This window comes from Haemaphysalis longicornis, unplaced genomic scaffold, assembly GCF_048455015.1.
Source record: "Haemaphysalis longicornis isolate Haplotype H1 unplaced genomic scaffold, Haemaphysalis longicornis Haplotype H1 scaffold_10, whole genome shotgun sequence".
Taxonomy (NCBI): Eukaryota; Metazoa; Arthropoda; class Arachnida; order Ixodida; family Ixodidae; genus Haemaphysalis; species Haemaphysalis longicornis.
Window position 1 is genome coordinate 135,370,005 of NW_027526204.1, and position 22,809 is coordinate 135,392,813.

The 22,809-nt window shown below is 48.6% G+C and overlaps 1 protein-coding gene across 1 annotated transcript in view; it reads left to right on the forward strand.

Annotated features, from left to right (window-relative positions):
• The window catches only part of Abcd1 (ATP binding cassette subfamily D), a 106,765-nt gene extending 85,525 nt beyond the window's left edge, over positions 1-21,240 (forward strand). The window contains exons 3-10 of the mRNA XM_077690844.1: positions 9,886-10,004; positions 11,538-11,709; positions 12,799-12,893; positions 13,478-13,623; positions 13,993-14,138; positions 15,977-16,061; positions 16,654-16,779; positions 17,597-21,240. Coding sequence (XP_077546970.1) covers positions 9,886-10,004; positions 11,538-11,709; positions 12,799-12,893; positions 13,478-13,623; positions 13,993-14,138; positions 15,977-16,061; positions 16,654-16,779; positions 17,597-17,849 — 1,142 coding nt within the window. The 3' untranslated portion in view covers positions 17,850-21,240. The remainder of the gene's footprint in view (positions 1-9,885; positions 10,005-11,537; positions 11,710-12,798; positions 12,894-13,477; positions 13,624-13,992; positions 14,139-15,976; positions 16,062-16,653; positions 16,780-17,596) is intronic.
• The last annotated feature ends 1,569 nt before the right edge of the window (positions 21,241-22,809 follow it).

Here is a 22,809-nt window from a genome sequence, read left to right on the forward strand (position 1 = left end):
GAAAACAAAAATTTTAGTGCCCCCTACTCTGGGAAGAACGATGACCAGCGAAGTTGGACCTAGTACAAAAAGTGCCCGAAACAAACCACGTTTGTTTGCAATTTCCGATTGAGAACACATCCTATATAGCAAATCAGCGAAACGAAACTTGGAAGGCCTCGATCTTTTTTTTCCAGCGGACAAACACGAGGCTGTCGGGTTCATTCCCGTGTCGTAGGCATATTACTGACTGTGTAGCACACCAGCTCAAGTCGCTAGACCTCGGAGGACAACAGACAGGTCGAATTCGGCCGTGAGACGTCCACGTTTAATTCTCCCGCCAGCATAACGAACGTGACATCGGTGAGCGCATGAAGCCTAGCTGTGCTTGCACGCCTTACCTCAGCCGTGCGCGGCGAAACCGGCAACCAGTTATCTGCGCGCTTATACGTAAAAAAGGCATCGGCAACCATGTTGCTCCGAAAGCCTTTCAAGCTAAGCAAGAAATTATTGGCTCGCGTTGGCCATCCAAGCGGGCAAGTTGCCCTTCATCTGGGAGGGATTCGCAGCTTCTCGGCGAGGCGGAACTTGAGGCCGCAACGGCGGCTGCGTGTTCTGCGGCAGCGGCTTTCCGTCGTTTTCTCGCCCATTAGCGCTTCTGCGCGGGCCGACGCTCCTTCACTTCCCGCTCTTGCACCCCCGAGCGAACGATAGTTTCTGTCCCATAGCGAGCTGAAAGTGCCACTGTGGATAACGGCGTTATCAGGCGTTTTTGCATCTTGTGAAAGCGGTGCCGGCGGCGGCGAGGAGGAGTGGAGAAGCAGTGCCGAGTAAAGCGGATCCAGCGCATTGAAAGCGGAGGGGTGGGGGGTGAACCAGATACAGCTTCGCTCTAAAAGGGCTCCTTCGCTGCATGAATTACCTGCGGTCGTTACATGCATTGCGCGCACCTCATCGGGTAGGCGTTTCATTCGCAAGACAAAGTAAAAAAAAAAAACTAAAAAGGAACCACAGTTCAGCAATGGCAAAGTGCAAATAATAACGCACTGGCGACTGCCGCTGAACTCGAATATTACACCGTATCTCGCATCTCTGATCACGCAGTGAAATGTGGCAAATGTCACGTATTTCGAAGCTTTAAGTTCGGCTGTGGCCGCCGAGCTGTATACGGGAATGATCGCGCACGAGCCGCCTATCCTTTGAGATGGGTGCTCCGCTGTGCACCGGCCGATTGAGTGGTATTTGTCCAACGAACTCCGAGCCGCCGAGACCACCGCGGATTTCGCATCACGCCGACGATGGTCTCTTCGCTTCGCCACCGCTCGCGTCCCGGACGTAGCCCGGCCGGTTGACGGTTTCGGCCACAGCGGAAAGGAGCGTCTCGTCGCTGACGCTCTTTTCTGCTGCCATAACCTCTCTAGTCTCCATGTACTTGGAGACTCCTTATTAGAGAGGCCATTAACGCCTCCGTACAGCGGATCCCTTTTGTTTTCCACTCGATGCGCGCTGAAAGGCCGAAAACGGTTGCGCGCAGAGCAGATTTGCCTCCCACGTACCGGTCGAAATACTTGAAAGGTACAGTGCAAGGCCGAAGAAACGCTCGGGGATACCCGCCCGGTGGCTCAGTGGATGCTGCGGAGCGCGAGGTCGCGGGTTCGATTCCCGGCCGCGGCGGCCGCTTTTCTGATGTAGGCGGGAAGCAAAAACGCCCGCGTGTGCGAGATTTCGGCGCTCGTTAAAGATCCGCAGGTGGGCAAGATTAATCCGGAGCCCTCCACTACGGCGGGCCTCATCGCCTGCGTTGCGTCGGCGCGTTAAACTCTACAATCAATCGATCAATTAGAAACACTCGGGGATGGGGAATAGATGGGGAGCCTCGCACGTCTAGGAGGATGGAGAAGCCCCGGCTGCTCGTTCATGCCTTCGAGCAGCGCCACAAATCACGGATCCTTTTTTCTTCGTACCGCGTCCGTCCCTATTGCGCACCGCTGAGCGAGCCTGGCGTGTTCAGTCGGCTGTGTTGGGCCCTGCCGACCTTTTTGTTTATGTCTTGTACCCGGCCGGAGCTGCTGTGGGAACAGTGTCGTCGGGTGCACAGCGCGAGCTGAAGTTAGTCGCGCGCGGCCGGGGAAGATGCGCACGGCGGGCAGAGCGGGGCGGAGGAGGCCGACCCTTCCAGCAGCGGCCGCGATGGCCGACTTTGCGGTTGCGTGCACGTGCACGGCCCCTGTCTGCCGCCGCCGCCACGAGAAGAAGCGGAACAGGACCCGGAGAAGAAGCCGCGTGCGTGTGCGCACAACAGGGTGACTGACCCCCTCTTCGGCTTGGCCCGGGAGAGGGACGCGGGAAGGGATGCGGTGATGATCTTTGTCGCGAGGTTGGGCCGGGCACGCTCCAATTTGATCCGTACCGTGAAACATATAGACCCTTTGCAAAAAGGCGGACAACACTGAGAATTCAGCGGTGGTAACACTGATGGTGAACGCGACGACGCCATTAGAAAGGAAGCAAGTCGTAGCAACGCTGTTGCGGTTGCACGTTTTCGCCCACGGCTTCACGAGTCTGTTGCCCTACGACGCGTATGCAATTACGTGGACGGTGGACGGTAGCTACTCAATAGAAACTCTGTGCTCGCAGCCTTTTCGCTTCCTTTCTAATGGCGGCGCAGCGGGTGCACAGTGTTGCCAGAGTGGCTTGCTGCTTTTCCGCCAGCGATTTGGCCATTTTGCAAAGGGTCGGAGAACCGGTCCCGGTACGGTACCCGGTAGGCGACCGGCGCGCAGAGGTGAAAAACTAGTGCGCATGCGCGGGTGTACTGGGTATACTGCACCGGTACCGGCTGTCTGCTCTGCTACAACTCTCTGTTAGAGAGTTCTAGTAGAGCGGAAAACCGGTCACGGTACGCACTAAATTTTTTAACAGCGAAGCTGTTTAGCAAGTCGTAATTTTTTGTGTCCGCAGTTAAAAATACCAAGAAATTTCCGAGCGCGCGCACGTGGGCGCGGGCCTCGCGGAGACCGACCGCCCGGCAGCTAACAAAACCAAGAAAATGCTGAGCGCTCGTGTATGCGTTCTTCGCGGCGATCGCCCAGCGTCCCCGGCGCGCGTTTGTCAAGCCAAGCATGCCCACTTCAGGAGATTGGCCAAGATTGCAAAAAAAAAGAAAACTCCAGCGTTCGCCACAATCGTGGCAACACTTTTTCGGAACGAGAAAGACACGTCATAAGGTACGCCCCTCAAAGGTGATGTCCAATAATTATCACTTCCAAAGAAAAAAGAAAGATCACGTTTATTGCAACAATGATGGAGTAAGGGTCGTTGCGGCAGCGAAGAAGAAGCAAATCGGCTGCAATCGCGGACTTAAACCTTCGTGATGGTCGTGAAGGTTGCGTACAGCTTGCTACCTTCATGTGTTAAGCGTTGGTGTGAGCTTCCTTCATTTCAAAGGGTGTAAACCCTTTTTGGCCGAAAAGGTAAAAATGTTGTCCCATGGCTGGCGCACACCTTTAAAAGGTGCTTTGGCCAAAAAAGAGTGTAAGGATGGAGTTATCTCTTTGCCCCGGGGCTTCTCCTCCAAGCCGCAGCAGCGCTGAGGATCTGACCCCGGGTATCCTCAACCGACAAACTCAACCTCCGATACAAAACTGTACATGTATTTACAGCCCAGCGGGCGGCTAAAAAACAGTGCTCGAGCGCAGCCCGAAGACGACGGGCCGAGAGCTCCGGCGCCCGGACCGCGTCTGTCTTCATCTTCCGTTCATCTGGCCGCTCAGGGCCGGGGAAGGTGAAAAAGCGAGTCCCCTTCGTCGGGGTCCATCCCCATGTGGTGGCCGTTAGGACATCCGGTGCGAGCAGGCGCGGCCTTTCTCGGAATGCGCGACGTTCTTTCCATTTCCGCGCTGCTCTTCCCAGGGCCTGCGCGAGTTAGTGCATCGAAACGCCCGAGAGATGGAAAAAGTGTGTTCGTGTGAACACTCCAAAAAAGGGTGTAAGGTTGTTTAACACCCTAAAATAAGGGTGTGACAAATGTGGATCGGCGGAGCGTGCTGCATGACCTACAGAAACATTTATCTTGCACAAGTCACGCTTGGACCGCAAATGAATGGAGCAAGAAAACCAACGGGATGCTTGGGGAGGGCGAGTACACATTTAAAATACATCTGCTCTTCTTGCTGTCATGGCCAGCAGAGGAAAGTCCTCTGATGGTCGGTGGGCGTGTCGCAAAAATCAGATATTTGAGCGCTAACTGAGTAATTATGAATTTTGATGCGGATTTGCAAAAAGGTTTTAATCGTGAGGTTGTTATGTTCAATAATTCATAGAACTTTATTAAATGTCAAACTTCTATTTCACACCATTTCAACAACTACCAAGAAGTGTGTCCATTATTTCAACACCCTTTTTCCCACTAGGGTGTAAGGCTACAAATTAGGGTGTCGGCAACTAAAAAACATCTGTGAAAGATCGCCGATTAAAAAAAAAGAATGTAAAAGACCTCCAACTTTGGGGTATATTTTATACCCGTTTACGCGGATGGCATTAGCATTTTCTACAAGGGGAGGAATGTTTTGTACTTCACGCTGTTAAAAACAGCATGCATTGGCATAATTTATTACCAGCGGGGCAGTTTAAGCTTGAACTAGTTTAGGTGGCGTTAGCAAAAAAAAAATACAAATAAGAACTGCGCCGCCTGTAAAGGGTGCACCACCGCAGGTTGGGGTATTATAACAGGGAAGCCGGCTTACAAGCCTGTTCGAGTGTGAGCACAAGGGGCGCATGTGCGTACCTCGTACTATACCATTTTAAATGTATTAGTATTTTTGGAATACTAAATTGCAAAAAAAAGCAGCAGCAGTAGCAAGCAGCAGCAGCAGTAGCAGCAAGCAGCAAGCATCAGCAGCAAGCAGCAGCAGCAGCAAGTAGCAGCAGCAGCAGCAAGCAGCAGCAGCAGCAGCAGCAGCAGCAGCAGCAGCAGCAGCTTGTACTGGTGGTGCAAGGCTGGAAAAACAGCGGAGCTGGGGGTCGACCTAGCTTGTTTCCCCCTTGGATCCGCTGTCAATGTGGGGGACACACTGGAGCAGCCTTGTAAAATCAGGCTAAACTTGGCTTCACCCCTCAGCACATAGACTAGCCTAGCAAGAGCATCGCAAAGCCTAACAAACTTAGCAAAGTCTAGCAAAACTTAGCAACACCGGAAGCAGCTAAATCGACCCCCAGCTCCGCTGTTTTTTTTTCCTTTGCAACTGAACACGTATTTCACACCCTTTCAACACCCTACAGAACCAAGGGTGTTGCTGTCGGTCGTTTTCGCCACACAAAAGAATGTAAGGCTACAAATTAGGGTGTTGGATCTTAAGAAAAAGGGCATAATGACTTCCTAACAACCTTTTTTTTTTACTTCTACTACACCTTTTGTTTAGTGTGTATATATAGTCTTATTAATTTTAAAAGTTCAAATTGACGTTTCACGTGACAAAGCTAAACTTAGACCACGAGGCACACCGCTCCGTATATGGAAACGAGCGATCATTGCCGACGAACAATTTTTTTTTTTTGCTGTTGAACATTTTTTACGCGGTGGGTAGAAGGGCATGATAGGATGTCTTGTCTTCGCAGTGCAGTTACACATGCATGCATGCATGTCCTTAATCACTCAACAGCTGAACACCTTTGCCGCACCATTTCAACATCGTGTACCAAGAACCAAGGGCGTGGGTCAGCACCCTTTTTTTCCCCGCAAAAAGGATGTAGAGCTACGAATAAAAGTTTTGAGATTCAAGAAAAAGAGCGTAATTACCCCCCTACACCCTTTTTCCACTTATGCTACACCCTTTTTGGCCAAAAAGGGTGTAAAAATTTTTTAGTGTGTACGGAACCCGGTAGGTGATCGGCGCTATTGTGCATGCGCAGAGATGGAAAAAATCGGTTGTGCGTATACGCGCAGGTGTACCGTTACCGTACCGAAACTGGTATGCGCTGTGCTATAACTACATAGATCTTCACATTTCATGATACAGCCTTGGGTGTCTTCAAACGTGAAAAGTGACCGTTGCCTCCGTCAGCGTCAACACGAACGTTACCAAAATGGCCGCCACCGTGAAGAGAAAATAAAAACACATTTGGATTTATGTGGATGTGAACCCTAGTCCGCAGAGAAGGAGACAAGCGCGGTAGCCACTGCGTTAACCCGGAACCGTGCCAGAACAAAACAACGATTAGTTTTATGTCAAGTGCACGTGGCGGCACGGGCATAGAGCAGGTGTACGTGGAGATCTCCGACTGTGGGGAAGCTGTCGCACGAATCGCGGTCAGGCTTCGCACCAAGAAACGGAAGCGAACGAAGGGGCGCGAACACGACGCAGTAGTGGAGAAGGCTTTGGATACTCGTTGGCTTTCGCCTTCGAATCACGACGACTTTCTTTCAAGCTTGGCTGCTCCATAGGAGAGTGAAATCCGGATGGCCATTTCTCCTTGTGTTGTCTCTCTAGGTGGTGGCGGTGCGGATCTTTCGTTTCCTTCTCGCTGGACACGTCACACGTGTGGCCGTCTTTTCCGTTACGCACGGCACATGGTCTTCCTCTGGAGCCGCCGCCCCCGATGACGTGGTTCTGCAGTGCACGTACGTCTGATCGACGATGCAGTGCACTGGCCCCCGTACCGAAATAGACGCTGAATAACGGAGTCGCACCATGCAGGAAGGGGAAGTGAAACTCGAGGGCCGTATTTGTAAGGGCTCTTGACCCGGAACTTTGCACGTGTCGAAGAGATATTCGCTAGTATTTGTGGTCGCGTGCCCGCCGCGGTGACTCAGAGGCTGGTGAGGCGTTGTGCTGCGCTGAGCCCTAGGAAGCTGCAGGTTCGATTTCCGGCCGCGACGGCCGCTTTTCTGGTTGTGGCGAAAAGCGAAAATGCCCGTATGTTTGTGGTCGAAATTAATCCGGAGCGCTCCACTACGGCGCGCCTCGTCTTGTAGCGTCGGCGCGTTGAACCTCACAATCACTCTATCAATCAATCAATCAACGTATGTTTATTTCAGCATGCCCTTACTTGGGCTGCTTTCATCCTGTGACTGTTGGTCTTGTTCACTGGGAGCGCTTCGATAGCACGCGTGGTTTCCTGTGACGTTTTCGTGAGACGTATGAGAAATCAACCCTGCCGAAAGTTTTCCGGCGCCCCATAGAATTTGGAGTAAAAGCTGTGGCTTTTGTGGTGACCCGAAAGCCTCCTGCGCGTGCCACCGCTCCCAGTTTAGCCTGTTAAAGCCGTGCGCGCGCTGCAGCTGCTGGCGCTGCTGCTGCGCTTTCGATCGCCTATCTCGTGGGGCTGTTTTTCGTTTCAGTGCGGGCCTTATCGCTGCTCGATATCGGCGGCGCGGTTGACCTAGCGCGGTTGCAAATTGAGCGGCCCGAGCAAGCTCGTTTAAGGCCGACCTCCATGCAGCGAAATGTCGGCGAAAAGGCGGCGAACGTCGCCCGGCGGCGGCCGCTCTGCCGCCGGCGTCGAAAATACGGCTGTTCGCCGGCGATCTACGCGAGCTAGATGTCGAACGCGCGGCGACGAACGCGACCGGAAGCGGCAAACTGCATTTTGAGGCCGCAGCCAATCACAGCCTCGTACTTCGTTGTACTTCCTGTCCTGTCTTGCGTCGGCGGCGTTCGCCGTGTCACGTTGCATGGAGGTTGGGTGGACGAAAACTGAGCGGCGCGTCAAACCACGGCGTCCGCCGCGCCAAGTTCGCCGAGAAACTTCGCTGCATGGAGGTCGGCCTTTACGCGTTTACTCCGAGGTTGGGCGCTCCCCAAGGGCGCGCGCTGATGCCCGTACTTTTGTTTTCGGCGCCTTGAGCCCGACACCGCGTATGCCGGTCATGGGGCCGCAACGTGTCATCGGCCAGGAGATCTGGCCGTGGAAGGAATCCGACTCTGCAAGCGTTGCGGAATGGAGCCGGTGCGCGGGGGGAGGATGTATGCATGAATGAGCACTTATGAGAGCAGAAGCAGTAAATAATGTTTGTTTCTTGAGAAGAACGTTGCGGACGGCAAGGCGGATATACAGTTAATTCCCCCCCCCCCCCCCCTATAAGAAAATCCTCGGTAGAAGAAACAGACTTGGTTGTACGCGGTATTTCTTTAAAGGAGCCTATTATTTGCCGTTTAGAATTTGAATAAAAAGATTTAGTCAAGGCGAGAGTTCCTTGTATGTGTTGAACCTAGCGGTTGTTCGGTTGTTAGCTCTAAATTTGGTAAATGGTTACTGAGAAGAATGCGTAGAGGCTTGAACGAAGATGCCAGTTGCTGTGTGGCATACAGTGTATACGTGCTGTCAGCCATAGTTATGCACTGACACTTACGGTTTCATCGAGCGCTTTTCAATGCTGGCAGTTTGCTTTTACGTCATGAGCTTCTGATAATCGCACAAGTGGGATTCTTAACACCTTCTCGTGTTGGAACTCGCTTTTGATTTGCGCTCGGCATGTTGACCAACTCCCCGACGAGCTTTTGCGTTGGACGTGAGAGCCGTAAAGTATGCTTTCCCTCATTCACAACTTGCTTGCAACAAAGCCCTCGTCTATTCATGCATTGAACCATTGGGGTGTGATAAATCCATTACAGACAGACGCAGAGCGGGGTTTCCGACATATCGGGTGAGTGAGGAAGGGAGGGGGAGGGGGGTGCACTTAAGTGTTGTAAAGAATCCAAGTTGAAGTTGGCGGAAAATTGGAGCTATACTTTCAGCCTGCGTGGCTGTGGGTGCTTAGAGTCAGTTATAATAGTTTCGGTTTTTCGCCACGAAATGACGGAGATTGAGGGGAAATTTTCACTTTTTAGAGCAAGGCACGTGCAACGGGCCGCGCCACAAGTTTGTGAGAGTGAGATGAGATGCTCATGTGCTCTGAATGATCCACCAGTGGATCTTCAATTTTTTCTTTGTTTTTGCAATGTGTGCATGTGGGTATTTTTGTATGGAATGGATGACACTCGCATGTCTGCGAGCAACCTTTTTTGGCGCCTGCCATGCTGTGACAAAGTTTGCATGTATTATAATTTCCAAATGGCAGTGGTTGCAAATTATTGCCAATCATGGGTGAACGGATGGGTGAATGGGCTGGTTATTGCTATGACTTATATTAGTAGTATCATTAGTTCTTGTGATGCAGAAATGTTTCTCGCATAATTGGTTTATGTGAATGCTTGAAAACCATACCGCAGTTGCCTTTTATTGTATCACTTTTAGTTTTTTTTTTTGTAATGTGATGTTTTCCTATGCGGATGCAGAAGAGTTTTGAATCAGTTTTCATAGTGTGTTAACTTTATGTTAGTTTATTTTAACAAAATTCCTTTCGACAAAGCTTACTGCACACTGCACCAAAAGTTTGCCTTCCTGTCAAAGTACGTATTAGTGAATGCACGTAACGATAGTGGAAAGTAGTGGAGGCTGTGGTGTATAGGCTATTAGATGGGTGATCTAAGGCACACACTCTGCCAAACACAGCAGCTGATCACACGAGGAAAACATCCTGGGACTTTTTTGTCGCTGTACGCAGCAGATGTTTGAATACCAGAGGTTGCATTTTCCCTCTGGCAGCACGGCAAGACAGAATATGGTCGATTATCGGTGTAATTAACGCTTATCCTGCTTTTCTTTTTTCTGTCATTACAAGGACACGATAGTGCACAACTTTTGTTTTTAATCAGTAAGATACACGCACGCAGGACACACATGAATATATTCGTGCATGAGCCCTGAATTCAAGTGTAATTTGAATGAAGAGGAATATCAGCTACCAAGCTCTTATAAATCTCAGTTTATTTTTTCTGTGAACCTTTTTGGCTTTGTAGCAGTGTCACAAGGTGCTGTTACTGTCCATAGGCTAAGCCTGCTGTCTCCTTTGGTTTGTCTTTGCAGAAGAGGCCTTCCAGAATGATGACGGCGTCAGCACAAGGACGCAGTTCATCACAACCGCCAAGAACATCCTCATCGCTGGCGGAGATGCCTCGGAGAGGCTCATGTCCTCCTACAAGGAGGTGAGAGTGGCTCAACTTCGGTTCTGGGAGCAAGGTTGCACATATGCTCGACGATCAGTGGCATTTTAGCACAGTGGTCTTTGACTTGGTAGTTGTGTTACGACTTTTGTGGAGTGGCAAAGATGACAAGGCATCAAAATGGGAGAATGTGCAGGGCGGAGGAGGGTTGCAGAGTGTAAGCATGTGGGATATCGCTAAAGCAATTTGTAATTTTCCCTGAATGATCGGCTTACAGTTGACTTCATGCAAGTCTCTTTGTGCTTGGGTTTCTTGCATGGTTGTGGCCGTGTGAAATAGCGAACCTTATAGTGCAGACTAGTGTCACTAAATTAGCTTTTTATTTATGTAGCGACTCTGGCGTGGACTGTACAGAAAAGTCAGGGGGTTGTACGGTCATGATCGAATAAAGTGTGTACACAAAAATATGAAGCAGAGCACGCAAATATCGTGATTCCTTTCCCTGCAAGTAAAATTGATGCTTGGCTTAATTACAGTGACAAAGTTGGGTAATGTGACTTTTTAAATATACTAATAGCGTGTCATTATTGAACTTTAGCGAACTGTATTGCGTGTTCTAGTTCATATTTTGGGTTTCCATTTCATTTCTCCATGACTGTAAATGCTTTTTGGCCAAGCTGGGTACCGTTTTCCTTTTTTTCTTCGCCGTTTTTAGGGTTTTATTAGGAGAAATAGAAGACACAATATGAAGGATAAAAAAAGGGGGTCTACGGTACAATGATGGCGTCTCTGGCCGCTATTTGGGAATGACTACCATAAAATACCAATCAAGCGCCCCCATCCCATAATCTTAGTATTACGATTTTTCGCGGACTACCAAACAGGCATCCCCTCCCTAACCCCTCTCTCACAGCGCTGAGTGTGCAATCACTGGCCAGAGCACCGCTACTGCAGCCGTCTCGAACATTGGTTGCCATGGCTACCAGGCACAAGCCACTCTCGCTAAGGGTTGTTAACACGTTCAAGTTGCCATATTGAATTAAGGGGCAGTTCCGAACAAGGGCCCCCTCCCCGAAATTCCCTGAACTATCCCTATATCGGGGAGGGGCGCTTGCTCGGCATTTTACATTAGTTTAAGCACAGTTGTACCTGTGCAGTATTGCTCAAAATAAATAAGGTGTACCTTTAAAGGCTGTCGCTGCATTTTCGCACTAAATTGACTTGCTACGTTCTAATGAGTTGTAAATTATGGGCTTACAATGTTTGGTTACAGGAGCCCGCTGTGCTAACCTGTGTAATGTCTATATCCAGTCCAGGTTGAGTACCAGTTTTTTCTTTGCAGGACAGTAGTGATGCTTTCTGGGGGCTAGCCAAATGAAGGCTTATATGAACTGCCACTGGCATTTGTGTTCTGTAGGGGGAAGTTTGGGAGTCTGTTAGCATGTGTGATCGCTTCTTGGTGCAATTTCTTTGTCATTGGGATAGAGTTGAGTGCATTGTCAGGGGCCTGTTCTTCTGGATAAAGCTAGAACGTATGCTGTCTTTGTGTTAAAAAAGGCCCGTTCTTGCACGCAGATTACCGAGTTGGCGGGCTACACAGGACGAGTGTCCAAAATGCTGTCCGTCTTTGAGGACGTCAGCGAATGCCGCTACAAACGGACCCTGGCCGTATCCAGCGATGGGTGCTCCAAGAAGACCTATGGACTCAAGAGCCTCACCTTCAAAGACGGCATGCCGGAGATAAAGGGCATGTGTTCTTCTGCTTTGCCAGTGCCCTTTTCTGCTCATAATCATCTGCCGTTGCTTGCGGGAACTGTTTATGAGGCGAGTGTAATGATGCGTAGGAACCTGGTGTGATGTGCAACAACTTTCGTTGTCAAGTTGTGAGCAAACAACTCTGCCATGACGAGCACTGCATAGTTTCAAGCAGTTGCACAGTTACATTCTTTGCGAACAATATTGGGCGTAGTGTTAAATGGGTATGTTACTCAGCTGAATGTGTGCCAACTGCGCTACAGTTGAAATTAATCTCTCGTCATGCAACTTTGTGGCAAGTCGCATTGTCCGTCTGTGGTGAAAGTGCGTGGGCAATGCAACATGCCTTCAACTTTCGTTGTGCAGGCTTTGTTTACAGAACGATGGCGTAGAACCTTTGAAATGAGCTCTGCGCAAGGAGTGTAAAGCTTGCCTTTTTGCACGTCCACAGAGCTTGATCCTGCGAGGCTCATAACAAGTTTGCCGTAGATATGGCAACAGGCATTGCAAGCACATACTGTAAAGTTCCGAAAGAATGCCCACCCAAAGTACAGCGATATCAAGTGAAAAAATACGGGGTGGGCAAACTTTTGGGTCAGCTGAGAAAAACTACAAAAATATGGCTGCACGGCCAACCAAAACTGCAGAGACATCAAGAAAAAAACATGAGATGGGTGAACTTTCGGTTCAAGTGCGGAAAGGACAAATAAGTGACCGCATCCACAGATGAATAGATGATTCGCATTTATTTTGTTCACTCATCGGCGCTAAAGCCATCGATTTTAGGAGGTGAGCAATCTCTGGGGTCTTCTGGTAAATTGAATATTTCACCCCTAAAAAGGGGTGGGCGTTGTTTCGGGGGCGAGTGTTCTCTCGGAACTTTACAATATGTGTTTGTTCAGAGGTCTCTTGGTGGGGCCGACTGGGTTCCAGCAGCAAGAAACCAGCTATGCGTCGTGTTTGGAGGGTAAAGGAAGGCACTGGGGAGAAGTTGTTTGCTTTTGTAAAGGTTTTCTTGGGTACTCAAGTGTGCTGTGATAGCTACTTGTGGAGTGAGTGTGGTCATGTTTCATGCGTGCAGGCACTGTGATCGAGAGGAATGGCATAATTGTCCTTGAGGGCGTGCCCATCATCACGCCAAACTGCGATGTCGTGGTCCCCAGCCTCACTTTCACGGTAAGTTCGGTTCTTTTCACTGTTTGTTTGGAGAAGGTGCTTAGGCATCTGGGTGCTAGAAGCTGTGATGTTCACCTCTTTGTGTTCACCTCTTTATCATCGACAGGCAAAAACCAGGCTCCAAAATGCTTGCTTGGTGCTTGCTGGAACTTTCAGATTTGAAGAACTTTTTAAATAAAACAATTTTTTTTTTTCACCTCAACGTTTTTACTAATACAAACTGAATTGTAAGAGGTGTGCGAGTAAAATGGCGGTGTACATTTTATTGGGAGCTTCATGTGGAGCGGTATAAAGTTAATTGGGCTGTCTCCCAATTGATTGATGTGCACACTGGTCTAACTACAGCACTGGTATGCCAGTACAGATTTCTGATTCGTGGGTCATTTCATAACTGGGTTGGTTGTATCTGTAAGAAACTTGGCTGACATTTTTTTCGTGCCTCCCAATGCGCAGCAGCTTCCAAAACACCGATGCATGCGAGGGCAGTGTGCTTGTGTTGCTGCAACTTGTTAGAGCCTACAGTCATAGAGACTGTTGGATCATGCGGTACCCGGAGCGCCTCCTTATCTCTATCTCCTGTGCAGATGACGCAGGACATGCACCTGCTGATAACGGGTCCCAACGGCTGCGGCAAGAGCTCCCTCTTCCGTGTCCTCAGCGGTCTCTGGCCCCTGTACACGGGTCAGCTGCAGAGGCCGCCCAACAAGCAGATGTTCTACATCCCCCAGAGGTGACCGCTGCTGCTCGCGGCTGTCCTAACTCTGTCTACATTATGTCTGCATTGCAGAGCGTGCAGTCGGTGTGAGGAACTGTGTGGCTTCCCTTTAATTAACTTGGGGATTTCACATTAGCATTCCTAGTGACCTTGCAGGCTGCACACCTGTTCAGGTCTGGCTGGAACACAAAGCAGCAGGCATTTGTTTAATTATATATACTGAAGCTTCCCTTGGAGGAACTTCACCACGAGTTCTGTACATTCGGTTTTCTTTCCTTGGCTGCGTAGGCACGTGGGGTGTGTGAAGCTCTGTGCTACAGGGATTACAAATGCGAACGTGCACAGGGTCTCGAATGGTCCCCATGCCCATCATTACCGTTGCAGGCCCTACATGGCCCTGGGCACCCTGCGGGACCAGGTGATCTACCCGGACACGCTGGAGGACATGCGCAACCGGGGCTTCACGGACGCCGACCTCGAGGGCATCCTCCGCATCGTCCACCTGCAGCACATCATCATCAGGGAAGGGGGTGCGTGTACTGCCCCTCGTCTGTGTCCTCTTGCTGCTCGTGCTTTTTTTGCTTCTGGAGGCGTTAGTGTGGAGTACTTACCTGAGGGTTTTTAATGCGCGTTGCACATCATGATTGCAGTCCTCGTTAACGCTGCAGACATTGATGAAGACTGGGATGATCCGCACTGCTCATTGTGGGGTTGGGGTCATGGGGCTATAGATGCACAGTTTGTGGTACCCCACAGTACTAGTGTGGGGTAGGGTTCAGTGCTGTGTTTCCCCAGAAGGAGCAAGATCGCGATACTGCTTCTTGTGCAACCCCTAACAGTAGTGGGGTGCAGGATGAAACGCCAACGCTTGTCCCCGCACACACAAAAGCACTCCGCCATTTTTCCTGCAGTGTGTATGTAATGCTCCGGTATTGTGAAGCCCTGCTGTCTGAAAGAGCGCAAGTGACTGCCAACTGAATTTCTTAAAGACGATAGTCTTTCTGGCTACCTAAACGCGGAAATTTCGGTCTCCCTTTATGTCTGTCTGCCTGTCCCTCAATGCAGCCACCTGGGCAAAGTTAACGCAGTTGTTGAATGAGACATTTATACGAGCAAAACATTTGTGAACTTTTAAATCTGGTGGCAATGTTCATACTTGTGAACATTTTTGAGCGAAAAGAAAGCATTAGGCATATTTCAGGCAAGGCATTAATACATAACTGGTATTAGCATTGTTCTGTCAATTAAAATACATGGCTGCTTGATTGGGCGAACAAGTGAGCCCAGAAAAATGCAGAAATGGTCGCCTGTAACACTAGCCCTGCTGGCAGCGTTCCAAGAAATCCAACGGCAACAGTAATGAAAGGTTCCAGTAGACATGAAAAGCGGTAAATTTGAATTGGCTTGAGCATACTTCTAGCATGTTTATTACGGGAGGAGTGAGACAGGAGAGGAAGAGCATGAGAGGTGAGGGGGAAAGAGAAGGGAGGCGTTTACATGGCGGGGGTAGCAGACGACTATCATATTTCGACAACATTTGCAGCAAAGTGAGGAGATACGAGAAGATAATCTTTTTGTTGCCGATTGTGTTCATGCCAGTTGCAGTCGTGGTGACCAGAATCTAACAACTGCTGCATGTATTCCTGCTTTTCCTGGTACACTTTGTAGGTAATGCTGCCTACCGAAAGGGTTCAGGCAACAGCCTCGTCAAAACATTACGGCACAGAACATTGCGAGAGGAATAAGGGGCTTTACTGAAGCAGTGAAAACGAAATATAAAGGGCACAGAAAATACAATCACCAAAGCACATCACCAAAACACTTCAATGTCCGGAGGCTTACGGCACGACGGGACGGTAGGCGACCGCTTGCTGCCGTGCGGGCTCCTTGAAGGTGGCTGGCGGTGGCTTGTCTCTTCTGGCTGGCGGCACTCCCGGGCGGCAACTCCCCCCCACTAACCAGCACCGCTGCGCTTATCTAGCGTGCCCAAAACGTGCCACGCCCCCCTCCATCGCACAGTCTTTCCGCCATGCGTTCACAGATGGCAGGACCGTTTGAACAGAATAACGCGAGTGCTCACAGGGGAGAATCCCCACAACTTGGTGTGGCCAGTTACACTGCAGGTTCGTGCTGTTTTATTCTGTGTGCAGCATGCATCCAGCATTTGTGTATACGTACACGCGTACATACAAATGCAGGTCCCTGTGAACAACATACCCTGTCGTTGCGCATTGCATTGCATAGGGTAACTCAACCTCGGAGTACATGCTGCCCATGTACTAAGTCGCAGCTGGTCACCCACAATTGTCTTTTCTGTCTACTTGCATCTGAAATGCACAGTGTGATTGCTTTCTCTCCTCCCCTGTAGGTTGGGACGCAGTGGGTGACTGGAAGGACATCCTGTCTGGTGGCGAGAAGCAGCGAATGGGAATGGCCCGCCTCTTTTACCACAGGTACGTTTTTTTTTTGTCAACCGTTACCACCATACTGCACCACGCATGGGGCGACCATCTCAACGCTTGTCGATCAACGAGATGGAGCTTTGAAAAGCCCAGTGGCACTGCTTATACGTCAGTGTGGCTCTGGCAGTCTGTTCCAACAGGTCTGTTGCTAGGCCAGAGTTTTGCAGAGACATTGCACAGCAAGGCCGGGTCAAGAAGACGTAGCTTTCTTTCTTTGTTTCCTCTCAGATATCTACGGCTAAATTTTTAGAGTTCGGCTCGTAAACTGTAGAAAGAAAAAAGTGCATGTCTGTGGTAACGTTCACCGTGCCAGGATGCCGTTATGCTAGACTCTTGTTCTCCCATGCATTTCTTGCCATTTGTGATGGTTGGCTTCTTTATTCCATTAAAAGCCGCGTTGTTATTGTTATGCAGTTGAATACTAGTCTGGAGTATTTAATTTGCCGGCACACTTTACGGCTCGAATAGCTAAACCCGGCACGCACGTATCATTCGCTGTAGTTCTGCGTGAAGATATTGTTGCGCCGTTTATCTAAGCACGAGTGGTGCACGCTGATGTCTTCCCATGGTGTGTTGTATGCAGGCCCCAGTTTGCGCTGCTTGACGAATGCACCAGCGCCGTGTCCATCGATGTGGAGAGCCAGATGTACCAGGCTGCCAAAGACTACGGCATCTCTCTGCTCACGATCACCCACAGGCCGTCACTGTGGTGAGTGACACACAATCCAGCACACAATCCAGCATGCAGTTGACACACTCCAAGCTTGGCAACTTGGAAGCGTGCTGGATTGTTTATTACGACCTGCACCACCTTACATGTGCAGTGAAGGGGGAGAACAAGCGCAGTGCTTGAGAGTAGGGCCTTCTGCGGTATACCATTTAGTGTATCACATTTAACAAGTACGTTATTCCCTTTTCGAAGTAACCTTGAGGACATGCATACAAGTTAGCTTTAGTCGTCCCTTCTTGCCTTATTGTTGAGCCTAAATAAGGCTGCAATAAAGGTGGGGGGTATTTGTCATTCCGCTAAAGCTGCCTTTTCACTGGGGCAGCGCTGTAGGCTGTATTCACGGCCCCTTGGCGACATAGCTAAGGCTGCTGCACATTTCGGGCTCGGGATAATATAACTACTTTCGAGCACTTTGCGGGCGCACAAGTTATGTTTTTCAGGAAAAATGAGCGCTCGGTAATGCCCTGCATTTCTCTCTCAGAAACACGGTGGCCTACTGTAGAAACAATTCAGGTTGACATGCGACTACATACGTCTTCATTTCACATTGCTGATGTCAGGCTAGAGACTTCCTACAATTTTTTTTTTGTGCTTAACGTACCAAGAGGTGCGTCCCACATAATGACCCAGTTTTTTTTGCACCAACTTTGTAAAGGCTCTTTATGCATGGAGTTCCTATCGGGGGGGTAACTGGCTCTTTGCATTTGGAATTTTTGTCGAAATGGCCCTTTATGCAAGGGGTTCCCATTCTAGTGGTGTCACCAAATGACATCATTGGTGCTCTGTTCTTGTGCAGGAAGTTCCACTCACACCTGCTCCAGTTTGACGGGGAAGGTGGCTGGAGGCTGGAACTGCTGGACACATCGACACGTCTCTCGCTGCGTGACGAGAAGGAGAACCTCGAAGCGCAACTGGCTGGCGTGCCGCAGATGGAGACCCGCCTCCGCGAGCTTTGCTCTGTGCTGGGCGAGGAATCGCTCATCCTCGAAAACACGTCGGCAGCCAAGCGGCCGCCAACCGAGTTTGCCATGGAGAACCTGTCGGACTAGCCTTGCCAACGCGCTCGTGTCATTTACGCAGCATGAGCACAAGTTGGCCGATATGGAGATGGTAAGGCTGGAAGTCAAGAAGCCCTCTTGGCTTTGAAGGTGGATCCTCAGTCGATGAGCAATGCCTACACTCCAAACGTCTTGCTTGGGAAGTCACAACTTCAAGGAGTGATGATGGAATGGAGGTGACTAAAGCGGTTGCGTGTTTGTGAGCGGTGTTAAAGGCCATCGAATTGTTAGCAAGATTCGTTTGCCCTGACAGGCAGCTCGGACGAAGTTGCCAAGACGGTCACGCAGTTTATTTACTGAAACTAGATAGAGATGCTCATGGAACTAATCGACCCTAGCCATTAGTTGCTGCGAGTCTCCGACGAACCACCTGATAACCTGTGATTGACTATGAACACGCTGCACAAATCCCCTGAACTAGTGCAGCCAGCGGGCGTGACTGTAGCAAGTGCGTCTGCGACTCAGTGTGTGTTTTAGCTGCCCGATTTGAAGTTGGCGATTAGACGTTTGGAACAACGTGGACGAACTGAAGAAACGTCGAGACACTTTGGTTTTTGCTGTGTGCGCTGTTGCCTGGATGTCATCAGTCGTCGACAAGCCTTATCAAAGCATATTGTTACGACGCGCGAAACTTACAGGCTACACAACGGAGGCTTCGCTGAGGTTTTCCGCTGCAGATGTGGTCACAGTGGGGCATTTTTGGTAAAGATTCGGTGCTGAAGACTGTGTTTGCTAGATTGGTTGTCGAGCATCCTTTAGGTGTTCACGCATCTGAACATGTTAGGCCTTTTGAATATTACTTTTAGGCTTGGCAAGTACAGGCAGATGGGTTTTGCCGAGTGCTACTGCCCTGGCAGCTCGGATGTTATTACACCGGTGAGACGAGACTCGGCCAGTGAGAGTGAATGTTGGGGAGTGTTTTTGCGTGCGTGCATGCAAAGCTTTTCAGTTGAACAAGTGGCTATTGTCACAACGTTGCAGTTGTTGGTGTGCAAACTGCGTTGCCAAGGTGTGTGGAACCTTCAGTGAACCAAAGCAAGGTCTGCGAAAAGGCACAGATACTGAATGGATAAGCATGCCACCTGCAACATTTTTTTTTTCCTTGTGGTAGCCGTAACAACTATGTATTAGATAACATTTTTTTGCCCCCTACAAACCTGTATGAGCCAAAATCTTCACTTCACCCAGTGCTCTTGTGGCAAACGAATAAAAAATAACACGGTGGGGGCTTTTGTTCTTTTATCTTTAAATTGAATAAAAATGAGGTCTTTTAGAATGCTCCATTTTGAGTTTACATTTTATGCCCATTTTTGGCATGGGGGTGTGTGGTCTTCAACTTGCCACAGGAGCGCTGTGTGGAGCAAAAGGGTTCATCATCTTTACTGATGCATACGCTAGTTTGGTAATATATGTTATGATATTTACCTTTTATTTTTATTTTTCGTGTTAAAACGTCTCTCTCTACTTCTAACCTTTCTTTGTCTCTGGTGGTTGTGCACAAGCTGGACTCTTGTGCACTCCCAAGCATAGCTTTGAAGGAAAAGAAAGAAATGAATGGAAAGAATTGCTTTGAGCGGGTACTTTTGAGAGCACTTTTCTTTCATTTAACCTTACAAGGGAAATATGCCTTTTTGCACAGTGAGAACACTGGGTTGAGTAATGGCAGGGCAGCAGTTGATTTGCAATGCGTTGCAGGTACTAACACTCCTATGGATACAAATTCGCCGTCAAGGTGAACAGATTGATTGATAGTGGGGTTTAACGCGCTGATGCCACTAAACCTGGGCTATGAACCGTGTTGTAGTGGAGAGCATTGGATTAATTTTTACCACCTGGGGACCTTTAATGAGTGCTAAAATCCTGGCACACGGACGCTTTCGCTTTTTGCCTCTATCTTGAAAAAGCAGCCACCGCGGTGGGATCGAACCAATGTTCCTGGGCTCAGCAGCACAACTCCTTAACCAGTGAGCCAACCAAGCCACCACGGCGGGTTGACAGGGTGGACTAAGTCCCCTCAAGATGACCTCAACAGGAGTGTACCTACGTTATTGAGTAAAGGTGGGAAAAACAAATTACAATTCATCACCAAATGCAGTGGTCTACAAAACGAGATTGGGATGCAGGCAGACGAGAGCTGCGTGCCTACAAGTATGACTGTTTGGCAAGAAAAAATTGATTCCTCGTGCCTGTAGGTTGAAGGGACGATTTTACACTTATATGCTAGAGCATGCTGTATCAGCTGTACCAGTTATACACCTCAGGGATGTCCTGTTCTTTTTTTAAAGAAAATGCCGGGGAGTTTGTGTACAGACATCGAAGAGTGTGCAGATGGTGACATTACAGCACCACTTTTTTGTTAAGTAACTGGTGTAATGAGCTGAACTTTTTCAGTTTTGAAAGTGTGAATAGTGCGTGGGAAGACGGCCTGCGAAAGCTAGAGCCAAATTGTCATTGAAGCAGTAACTGATAGTGCGTCAAAGGTCGCCAACAAGGCAATGCGTCGGAGCCTGTATGGAAAGTAACGCATTGGGATGTATAAAAGAGGTTTAATCTTTAGTTGTTCATCCGCTTTTCCACGTTCTTCTTCCGCATTCCCAATGTTGTCCCTTCAATGGAGCTTGAATGACAGCTGCTTGTGGAACAAGCTGTTATGGCCCATTAATCGACTGTGCCACCACCGCCTTCCTCAGACCACTACACTTTCACTACAAGTCACACTCGCGAATGAAAGTGTACAGGCTGTGTTTTAAGCAAGGTGTCGATGTGCAACTGTTTTTTTGTGCATCTTTCCCACCGATATGTAACATAACTATTAACTTGAATTATAAAAAAAAGGTTGCCATTCCGCACGAGTTAGCAAGTATTGCGATACCTAAAGGTCGAGTTGATTCTTCTCAGTTGTGCAGCCAAGCAAAAATTGTTCCCAATCCGAGTCATACTTGGCACTTGCATTGTTCGAATTCACTCGGGAGGGTTGGGCAGTGGCTATAGCCAATGAATTGAGAATCTGTCCAAGGCTTGAAGAAATGTAATACAGCAATTACCCTCATTGCCATTATGAATGCAGTAAGATAGCCTTAAAAGCAGCGACAGTAAAATTAAAAACAGGTATTCAATGAAGCAGGCATCGTTGATCCACTAAGTATTGGCACGTTGGCCCAGTTGGCTGTCCCAAGCTCGCACTTATCAAATCTCTTGCTAGCTCACTGACGTTTAACACTGCATTTTAATTTTTTAATGATTAAAAAATGAGGAGGAGAGACTGCTGCCAACATCTGCGGTTGCTGTAAAAATGGACCCACGTTTTTCACATTTGCAACAGTGTAGTTTCAGAGGCACTGTTTGGAAGGGAAAATAAAGAGACCGTGTCTAATCATTGCAACGTCGAGTTTTCTTTTTACCGTTTCAAGATCACTGCGTTTACTGCATGTGTACGCAATGTTTTTGTAAACGTGTACCGGCTGCAAATCAAATTGGATGTTTTTTCCAAAAATGTTTTGTCATGTACAGAGCTCATAAATTGCCACGACTATGACGAAAAAAGAAAAAAAAAAAAAACTCAAGACCAGGACTTCACACACCTGCGCATTTTCATACACTAGTACTTCAAGTATACAGCCACCATAGATTTGGTCATGTGAGCTACTTGAAATCTTTAGAAAACTGGGTAATCATTGAGGTAGCTCTAGGGCCACTAAAATGACCTAACTTTTATTTAGTGGCTTTACGTAGCCCTAACAGAGTGCATGTCTTGATACCACACTGGTTCATTGATCACGCTTAATTTCCCAATCAATAATTTTCTAATCAGTCACTGATATGTACAAAAAACTATGGGTCAAAAAATGCATAGGACCAAGACGGGGGGGGGGGGGGGGGAGGGATACAAGCAACCCTGTTCAGTTGAGCCACATGTTCTTTTTTTGCGAGAATGTCATTGGGTCAGTTTTCCGTAGATTGTGGTGCATGGTAAGCATCCTCAGATGATCTTAATTATTCGCTATAAATTATAAGCTAAATTATCTGAGCGTTTAACACTGCAATGCCGTAGCCCCTACACTGCCACTGAGCCACAGTTAGGTCGGACAACTGTACGAAACTGGGAAGATGCATATTTAGGAAAACAAGCGTGAAACACAGACGAATAGAGAAAACATAACAGGACATACTGCTATTATTAGGTTGAAGGCTTGAGAACCATAAAACGCGTGCACATCATTAAAGAAGAGTTTTCGTTTTAAAAAAGAAAGGCAAATTTTTGTTCGTGGCAACATCGATCAAGATTGCCTGCGAAGAACTCTTGATGTGGGTAATGTCCAGAACACCTTCATTAACCATCGCTACCCTGCTTGCGAAAGCCACCATCATCTTCAACATGGCATTCACCTTCGTATGTTTTTTCTTCTTTGTCGTACTTGTGCACTGAAGTTCGAACACCACTGCATTTTTTTCTTACTGCACAAAAACCCGACACCCGTTTAATACCTCGCAACCTTCACGAGACCACAAAATCTCGCCCAATTATTGGGAAGTTTGAATTACCATTGGCAGTGGAACAAACTGTCAAATCCTTTTTACTGCTGAAGGAGCCAGTCAAGCTTCTTGGCATGAAACTCTCTTGGCATGCTGCGAATTGTGCCAAAACCTCTAAACGCCGCTTCACAATTCTACTAAATGCAAGCTGTAAACACACACACACACACATGCAGTTTTTAGTGCAATTCCACGCACAGACGACTTACCTTGTGATTGCGTGACCGCACTACAATGTTTGTGGTGGCAATTATTGCTGTGAAGCGGTTACATTTCAGTCCCCCTCCACTTCAACACACAACTAGAGTAAGTCTAGAATATCTCTAAATTTTGTGGCTCAATTTCTAAAGGTAGGTACTCATAAAATAATTGACTGTGGATCAAACAAATATTTTCAACCTCCTGTATATGGAGATTG